General features: G+C 37.0%; 1 protein-coding gene across 1 annotated transcript; it reads left to right on the top strand.

Moving 5' to 3' along the window:
• Nucleotides 1-8,072: 8,072 nt before the first annotated feature.
• On the top strand, nucleotides 8,073-9,214 carry LOC113285660. The gene is made up of 2 exons (XM_026534463.1): nucleotides 8,073-8,265; nucleotides 8,906-9,214. Exons 1-2 carry the CDS (start codon nucleotides 8,162-8,164, stop codon nucleotides 9,027-9,029), a joined length of 228 nt encoding a protein of 75 aa, XP_026390248.1. The 5' UTR covers nucleotides 8,073-8,161; the 3' UTR covers nucleotides 9,030-9,214.
• Nucleotides 9,215-10,193: the final 979 nt, after the last annotated feature.

Raw genomic sequence — 10,193 nt, 5'->3', positions numbered from 1 at the left:
TTTAATGAGGTATAAGCTTAGAGAATGTGGGTCATATTTTGATAGTCTCCACGAGCACTATCTGTAGTCTCTCTTCAAGAGCACTACATATTGGAAAAATGATTGGACTCTCTTTTAAGAGGCATATATGAGGCAGTTATGCAGGCCTCAAGCGTGTTTTAACACCCGACTTCTTCACTGCGAGATGCATGATTTACCTGCTGTGACAACTTCTTGTGTCTGCATTCTCAAGCAAGTGACGAACAATAATTTCCCGGAGCTACTGCAGTTATTTATTTTAATCAAGAGTAATCTCCAATACCTCAATTACTTCCAATATCTTGGTGTGAGAAAAAGAAATGAGATGTTTCACGCCAATTCTAGTGGCAGCCAAACTTTCTTTGATCAGGATAAACACTTAATCAAATAACCTATTTAATTTGTCGACATTGTTCACTGCAACTTTTAGGTGGTTCTTGTTATCTCCATGACTTCAAGGGAAAACCCTTAAGGTTGTCGACATAATACGTGTCATCTTCAAACGACAGTCTTTCTCCCTCTCATTAAGGCGGAAGAACCTTTTTAGGTTATCAACATAATTCGCAGCATCCTCTTGTGGTGACTTTTCTCCCCCTGATTAATGTGGAAGAACCTTGAAGGTTATCAACCTTGGTCACGCCAACTTCTGGTGGCGGGTTGTCATGCCAACTTCTGGTGGCATCTTAGTCTTCCTGATCATGGCGGAAACATTACTATCTCATTTCTGGAAACTTCTGGTCCCATAATTGCCTGATTTTCAAAGGAAATTCTGCTCATGATAGTTTTTGGGTGTTAATTAAACAACGCAATAAGTATCCCAAAAACAGCTGCAGGCTCGACAAGAGATGAGATATTTCACGCCGTTCCTTTTTGGCGGCTTACTTCCTCCCCCTAACGGCGGGAATACAGTCTCATCTTCAGTAAGACATTACCAACACACGGTTTTAAATGTCTTATGAATCGAAACCAACATATGTAGCTAGGTGACGCTATGGACCAAACACGTAAATTGTAAGGTTGCTTCGCAAGACATAATTGATGGTAAATAGTTGGTCGAGCAATAAACTAAAAATTCTTAAGCAAAGAACTCAACTAGATCATGTCGAGTGCGCACATGCGCTAACTATATGCTCGATATAATACCAACTGAAGGGAAAGCATCAGAAGCCTGTAAATTTACCATCAAGATAAATGAACTTAACTGGAAAGTCCAAAAATACATAAGCAACCACAAGATTTGCACAAATAGTTCGGCAAAATCTAACATTACATGTTAATATAACAAGAGACCATCTAGTAGATGTGTCTATCAATACATTAAAGTATTGAAATAATTGTCCATATTGCAGGGTGAATAAGTCCTGCAATTTCCACCTTGAATCCTTTCTAGGAGTTAATGTTGGTGATTCAGCAACGGGTTACCATAATGTTAATGTTAATGCAATTTAACAACTAATTGTCTCTGGGACCAAACAACACAATTTACATCCTCATGTAATAGAAGCTTAAGGTTCTGTAAAGGATGTACATGAGCATTTTTAATTGTCTACTCATCTTGGTAGAACTTTGGTATCCATACTGATCATGCCTGAGCATGAATAATTCAAGGGTCATTAAATTTCTGGCTAATGACAACATGGAACTCGACTATTCGAATTATCCTATGGCATACCCCATAAAAGAGAGCCTTACGTTTCTTTACGATGTGCTTCTGGCACAAAAACAAAATACTCCATAAAAATGCTCGTTTATCATTTCAAGGTGGTAACGCCATATATTTTCAAAAACTCAACAGATTCTTCAGGAATCCGGAATATTATAAGGCGTTAATAAAGATGACTGTTGTACCACCAAAATGATACACGCTCTTCCGGAGCCGTCTATCGTATTATTCGAACCTGAAATGATATTTTTCACATTTCCAGAAACCTCTACAAGGTTATAAAATGGTTCGAAAATTCGTGTTTGTTGTTTCGTCTAAATTTGAGACAAGTATCTCCATCGTCCATATCTATAATGGATTGATTACTTCTGGAATCCATATCCTTTGGCAAAGATAAGATGAGAGAAAAATAGTAGAGTCACCAACAAAAACATTTGGTAACCATGGGCTACTTTGGGAACCCAAAATTTTATGGCTTATTCCTGAAATCCATGGACCACTTCTGGAGCCTAATATGGATTACCACATAAACCACAGATTACACGTTGGACTACTTCTGGAGTCGACAACGTCTTATGGATTACTTCGAGAATCCATTATTTACAAAAGAAGGAAATAAAATAAACATAACTTAAAAGCAAAAGGAAACATAAACATGTATATGGTACTTAAAGGAAATAACAAATTTCCATTTTCGTCCCTCGGGGGTCGACGAAATATTAATTTACAAGTGTGCAAATGGATACATGCTTTATAGGAAAATTCCTCAATATCAGTCACAGGTCACTTCAGGGACCGCTGATAGAAACCGTCTAGCACTTTATAATGGGTCACTTCTGGGACCAAACGGCTAGCGGACCGTTCCTTTTGCATCCATACTATGCTAGACGAAATTCCAGCTTCTGGTGGAATTATTTCAAAATCTCTGGAGATTATTTAGAGCAAGAGAATTAAATTTATGTTATCCTCTAGGGATACAACAATTTCTCGCTTCGCTGGTATCAAAACTGTAAGTACCATAACAAAAATAATATAGCGGAAAATTATTAAAGTTTACGGAGTCGCGGTTCTCACCATCTCGCACTTACCCAAAAACATTCGTACAAGTTTGCAATACTTGTAGAACAACTTGCCTCAATTAATATTGTTACTACCTTGATCAATAGAAGCAACAGATTCAGTACTACTATCCACATATATAATCAAAAATACAAATTCAACTCAAAACGCAAATATAAATTGTGAAGTTGATTATATGGCTTTGTATGTATCATCCCGGTAGCTTGGCATAAACATCGTCGAACACTGGTTTATCAATTGGCGGCATCAAGCTATTCGTGCTGATAACGTGTTGTAATGGTTTAGTTAAACACCAACTAATTAACAATGTAATTTAGCTAGTATTTAATACTGTTCGTGTACACCAACTATGAATAGTGAAAGGAGTAAGCTAGAGAATGAAAATGAGAACTTTCATTTCTTGCAGTAAGCTCGGTGTACGGCTATTTATAGCCTAAGAATAACATAGCTGAAAGAAACCTTAAATAGCCACGTAGGGCAATAGGTGGCAGCTTAAGGATAATAATCTTAAGTGTTAAGAAAACAGTAATCCTTATCTAAGTGACATTTTCTTCACCGAAAATAAGTCCAGTTTTACTGGCCTGGATCGTTCTGGAAATGGAAATGGTGGGCCACCCATTTAGCACATGTATACACTGTCGAATGACTCGAATTTGTATTCTTAAAATGAATTATAAACGCAGAGACAGCCGGGACTTAAATGCTATGGGGACAACCAGGACTTAAATGATAGGGGGTCGAACGAATTTTGTTCCCACATTCATATTATTGTTTTCTGGATCAATATAGGATGTACATGGTATATCTGCTTACCCTTTTGGCAATAATATCATAAACCCCTTTCTATATACATCAATCAGCGAAAGAATTGTGCATATTGATGCCAATAGCGAGGAACAATGATACACCCAAATGACCAAGTATTTCTTGTTTCCTGAAAATTTAAGTGATACATTTAAATTTTAAATCATTATCATGCGAACTTCAATTGTGTTAATATTATTTGCACCCGCAATGCATAAAAATTACAAAATGCCTAGGTAGTTTTTTGTTGAATTTCAAAATTTGGTGGGTGCAAATGACCCCACTTGCACTCACCTCCTCCCCGTCCTTGTATAAACGTGCATATACCGTTCCGAATTATCTATGAATCACAAACCATTGACCGAGTAGTGAACCGAAATATTCGTACGTTCTGAACGATTCTCGTACCCCGAATTGCTAAATCTCATGACACATTTGTGTAGCTTTTAACCTTATCACTTGGTTGGAATGTTGATTCAAGTATAAACCAAACGCGTCTCATAGCGTAGAAGTCTCGGACGGAAATTCCAGCACTCCCGAAATAAAGTGCATTGGTCAATATTCATAGATCAGCAACCCTCACTTACCAATTCAGACTAGCAATCGGAAAGAAACTTCCAAGCAACAAAACCAACATTGAAAATTCAAGCGGCAATAAGACTCCTTCTTTTGCTTGACTTTAACAACCTTAATACCTAAAACACCCTTGTGTTTCTTAACATAAAATTCTAAGGGGTAATTTGCGTTACCTCCCCTGGCGAAGATCATAATTTGAGTTACCTCCCCTACAGAACAAATATTAGTGAAACCTCCTCTCGTCACTTTTTCCATCCAAACCCAGTTAGCTGAGTCAGCTGCTTCGTACAGCTGGACAATTTCTTACACGTGAATTTTATACTTTCCCATAATACCATCATGTATGATCATCCAACGGCTAGACACGTGTTATGGTCGGATTTTCTGAGATTCGACCGTTCAACGGTCGAATTTGTGCGGTCACCTTCAACAGTCACCTGCAACCGTCATCTTCACCATCCAGTTCTATATAAAGCATATATGAAGAGAAAATATTTTGCACCTCTCCTTAAATCCATTACCACAGACCTGCTCTTTTCAAACAAAACCAATCTCACCATCTGAAGTACTGCCAGAATTATGGGTGATTCATCTTCAAACTCCACCGATGTAAGTAAAACCACCATTAGAGGAGGTAACACTAATTTTTATATTTACTGTTAGGAGGTAAAATTAAAGAATTTTTCATATTTTTGCAGTGTCTTGAACATCTGTGTAGCTGTCAAATTTGCAGGGGAACTACCCATTTAGCCATGAAATGCCCTTACCTCTATTCCAAATGTAGAAAATGTGATGGCTTGCGTAGAGTTTGGGAAGAAAACACTCAAGACAACAAAGGAAGGAGATTCTTGAGATGCCAAAACCAACCAAAGTGTAATGAATTTGAGTGGTTGGATAAAGCTGCTGTAACAGAAATACCAAAAACAGAAAAACAACAGTTAGGGGATGGGTGCTTCAAGTGTTGTAGTGATTCTCATTGGGTTTCACAATGCCCAGAAGCTTCACCTGCATCCAACAAAAAAATCACACCAATAGCTGGCCTTGATGGGTGTTTTATCAAAGGGAAATATTCAATTGAAACACATGACATGAAAATGGTCGTTGTTTCAGATGTTAGTGAAAGTATGTTTGCAGAAATATGTGACAGGTTTAAAGGTGCAGTGACTGTGGAAAAGGGAGAACAAAAAGAAAACTAAGAGCATTCACAAAAGTCTTATGTAGCATTCACAAAAAAGGCAGTTTCATCATCTGCTTCATCATTAGCTATTGTTATGTAATAGCATTCACAAAAAAAGACAGTTCATCATCTGTTTCATTAGCTACTGTTCAATTGCTATGTAGTATTATGTAATAGCATAATTAGTAATTAAGTAAAAGTCTTAAGTTCCAAAAAAAGATGCTCATATTGTTAGTTAAATCCTGCATCTTGGTGGCTTGAATGTCTGAGAAGCTGGTCTATTTGGTTCCCTCATTCCATCTGGCATAGTCCCATATAGATTCTGATAATTTCCAATAGTGGCTGATCTTGATGCTGACATTGGGGCAGAACTTCCTCTGCCTTGTGTTGGTGTAGACCTTCCTCTGCCTGGTGATGGTTCAGTTGTTGTCCCAAAAAGCAGGTATTCAAAGCCTCTTCCCCTTCCTTGTGTTCTGCCCCTTCCTTGTGTTGGTGGTGTAGAAGCAGCTCCCTCCCTGCCCATATTCAATCAGTCTAGGTAAGATAATTGAGTTAAGATATTATTATGTAAACATTGAAAAAAGGCATAAGAGAGAAAGAAAACAGTACTGACCTTCCCACAGCATGTGATACATTAGGTGTAGATGAGGATGTTGTGCCTCTACCTCTGCCCCTTCTTTTGCCACTGCCATTTGGGGGTGTAGCCCTTGCATTTCTGGTTGGGCAAGTCCTAATGTTATGTTTAGTAGACTGGCAATTGGTACAAGATCTCTTTGCCTTCTTGTGTGGTTGTTCTCCTTCTACATCAGACCTAATTCTCTTAGTTCTTGGTCTACCTGTCTTTATCTTGAACTTAGGCATGTACACCACCATTGGATGCTATCAAGTACAAAAAACAAACAATTACACTCAACTAAATAATACAAATGAATGCTAAAAGTTAATCAATTGCATTAAATGACATTACTAACTGACCTCCTCATTCCAGTGATCTTGACTATCACATGCAACAACTTTTCCAGCATAAGCCTTTTTGTAAGATGAGATTTTGTGATAATCATCCACCAGACTGCACAAAATCAACAAAAAGTATCAAATGAATTATTAAATGGAAGCTGAAGTTACAAACAGTTAGCATGAAGTGTTTAACTGACCTATTGATATCCAGTCTAAGGTGACAAGCAACAACAATAGCATGTACACAGGGTATTCCTGTAAGTTCCCATACATTACAATTACAAGTCTTCTCCTTGACATCCACATTCCATCTACTTGAGGTTTGATGGTTCTGCACACACCAATAGAACTCAGAAGAACCATACAAATGGTATCTTCTCTTCTTCTCAATCCTGTTCTTGATTATCCTGTCAGCTCTAGGGACAAGAACTAAACCTTCAGCTTCCCATTCCTTCACCTTCATCTTTCTATCAAACATCAGACCCATCATTTTCAAATTAAACCCTTCAAGGATCCTGTGCAGAGGTTTGGATCTTACATCCAAAGAAAGCCACTCTCCAAGTACTGAAAATCACAATGGTGGCTATCTATCCCATCAATATACTCATAAACATTGTGCAACAGATCCAGCATGTTCAGAGTGTCTCCATCATACTTAGGCCAATACACCTCCTTTCCATTCATATAATCAAGGAAACTGAATCCACAAACAGGTTGTTGCCTAGGCCATTCTCCATCATAGTGTAAATAGACATTCTTAGTATCATAAACAACACTTTCACTGCAACATAACCAAAAACCTAAATTAATCACCACAATCAACACCTTTAATAGACTGTACAATATACAAAAAACCCAAATCACATGAACAAAAAAAAAAACAGAACGTCAAATACAGAAATTATAAAAAATGAAATTAGGGTTACTTTAAAAAACCCAATTCCTACACTATATCACATCAGAGACCCTTTTCTCAACTATCACCAACTCACACACAGGTAATTTCTACAATCGATTAAGCATATAACATCCATCCTAAATCAGAGGATAATGATAAAGACCCAAGAACAGCATGCATAACATCAAACCCATAATCACGTATCAAATCATTAAACGAAAACAGAAAGGAAGAACATAAACCCTAGAAAAAAAACTCACAATCTTCGTCTCCGGTTATGATTCATCACGATTAAACCCTAGAAAACATATGAAACAGAAAGAAATAGGAAGCCAGTTCTTCTCTTCGATCAATTTCTTCTTCTCTCTGCAACTGATAAACTTTTTTCTCTCTCTCTAATGTGTGTTCCCGCTCTATAGAGGGGTAGTTATACAGACGAAGAGGTACGTGTTCAATTCTAATCGGCTACCCAAACGGTGCCAAATCGAAACCATCCATTGTCTGACATGATGCACAGCCGTTGGATGATCATACATGAGGGTATTATGAGAAAGTATAAAATCCACGTGTAAGAAATTGTCCAGATGTACGAAGCAGCTGACTCAGCTAATTGGGTTTGGATGGAAAAAGTGACGAGAGGAGGTTTCACTAATATTTGTTCTGTAGGGGAGGTAACTCAAATTATGATCTTCGCCAGGGGAGGTAACGCAAATTACCCCAAATTCTAATGTCCGAAAGGGTAATTAAGAAGTTTAAGAACAGTTTTGTCAGAGGACATCCTCCCACTCCCGCACCTCCTCGGAAAGGGATTTCTCCTGCTGTATAAGTAAAGCGTCTCTCTTTTGTCAAATGAGAAACTTCCTCGTCCGTGTTCCAACCAAAATAAAACCAAACTGCGATCTTCGTCTCTAGTACTATTTACTTTGTTTTGTGGGGTTTTTGCTGTTTCCATCTTCAGATAAAAACCTTAGATAGAAAGAGAGAAACAATGGGGGATGGTGGTTGTAGACCTTTGGGTTTCTTGATTGGACTTCCGTTTGCTCTGATTGCATTGGTTTTATCTCTTGTTGGCGCTGTTATTTGGGTTCTTGGGTAAGTTCCCCTTTTTCCATCTTTCTTGATTTCCATTGTTTGATACTGTATTTTCTTTAATTTACAGTTAATTAGAAGTTTCGTGCTTATGAAAACCCTAGAACAGAGGTCAAATCATTGTTTGTAACCTTATTTGAAATTTAAAGACTTTAAATTTTAAACTTGTAGTCGCAGAATTTAAAGGAATTGATGCACATATTCAGAACTGCTTTTTTGAACAAATTGATGAACAAGAAATTTTGATTTGGTTAATTCATGAACTCTGAATTTTCTCTTAACATTACAAGAGTTAGGTTGTAAGCATTCAACCCTGACAATGTATGTTGACATTGTAGAGAAGTAAGAATAGATCAGTTCTCTCTGAAAATATATAACTGAACGAAAATAAAAAGTAAAATCATAATGACCAGAAAATTCTCAGAACCAGCAAACAAAATACCTCATGAAAGTGATTTCTTTTGTTCTGGTCAAATGAGGAGTTATGCTTAATTATTTTATTTTATTCTGATAGAAATGGCTTTATTAGATTCATATTTAAAATTAAAAAGGGTAAATTTAACATTATTGAATTTTTCATTAGTTTATTTGCAGTGCTTCTGATTTCTAATGAGATATAATTATATTGATGATAAAATTGCAGGACTGTGTTGAGTTGTATATGCCCATGCTGCATATGTTGTGCTGGACTTGCTAACTTTGCTGTATCACTCATCAAACTTCCGTTCAGTATTATCAGTTGGTTCATTGATCAGATCCCTTGTTAAATATGTTCACCTCACTTACATTTTGATACACCCAATTACCTTGGAGATATGATTCTACTCATTTCAATTGATTACTCCATGACGTTCCATTAGCAATGTGTTTGCTCTTTTAATACTGTATCGCTTGAAACTTTGAAGGAATCATATTCCATTCATACACAGATGTAGCTATTGATTGAATAGTCAGATGTAAACAGAAGTTGGAATTTAATTCATCATTTTTTGGTTATGCTTGTTTGTTCTCCAGTTTCAGTTTCGTTTCTGTGATTCTAAAGAGACAAGGATGGCTAGGTTCCAGCGATAGCGGCACTGAAAATTGTAGATTGTCACAAGTAAACAGTAACGCTGTTTGAAAGAGAGCAGGTTGCTCTGGTGATAATAAATTAAACACCATTCTCTATTTTATACCCCTGGAATCAAATTAGACGTGGCAAACCAAATTCATCGTTTATTTTATTCATAAAATGAAAAACGAAGTTCATCAGCTAGTATTTTAAACTAAGGGCGAGTTTGGCAACCTGATTCCCAACCTAGGTTGGGTTATCCCTATAAAAACGGTTATTTTGTGTTTGTTTCACAAATATTTTTGTCATGGATTGGGATATCAAAACCCCCATGATTTTGTGTCTGTTTCACACATATTAAGATAACCTATCCTAGTATATGTTATCCCATTTCCAGGTTCCCAAACTGATCCTAAGAACTTTCAATCTTTTTCAGAAAATGAACAAAAGAAAAGAAAAAAGAGAGGGTAATTTGCGTTTCCTTCCCTGGTAAAGATTATAATTTGAGTTACCTCCCCTACAGAGATTAAATTAGCAAAATCACATTTCGTTACATATTTCGTCCAAGGCTAGTTAACTGAGTCAGCAGTTTTGTGAAGGTGGACTAAAATATACACATGAACCTCGAGTTTCCGAAAATACCCTTTTATTTTCTGTTTCTATCAAAAACTAGTGGTTTCAATGGCCACCATAGATGAACCCTAAATCTCAAATTGGCAGATCCTACCTTGATAAGTTGGAGGCCATAGTAACCCAAAAACATTTGTTGAATAGCAGGGTAAACATCTAAACTTGGTATCGTCTCAGTTCATAAGCTAACAACATCCTCTGCCTATCCACAACACAAATTAAGCTCAGCTACACACTATCTTCAGCATCT

The sequence above is a fragment of the Papaver somniferum genome, chromosome 6 (assembly GCF_003573695.1).
Source record: "Papaver somniferum cultivar HN1 chromosome 6, ASM357369v1, whole genome shotgun sequence".
Taxonomy (NCBI): Eukaryota; Viridiplantae; Streptophyta; class Magnoliopsida; order Ranunculales; family Papaveraceae; genus Papaver; species Papaver somniferum.
The sequence above is the reverse complement of the archived record's forward strand: the minus strand, read 5'-3'. Positions and strand labels throughout refer to the sequence as shown.

Excerpts from the sequence above, each read along its gene's own strand:
- LOC113285660 (XM_026534463.1), top strand. The coding sequence starts at position 8,162 with ATGGGGGATGGTGGTTGTAGACCTTTGGGTTTCTTGATTGGACTTCCG. Across the intron at positions 8,266-8,905 it reads GCTGTTATTTGGGTTCTTGG|GACTGTGTTGAGTTGTATAT; the intron begins GTAAGTTCCCCT and ends ATAAAATTGCAG.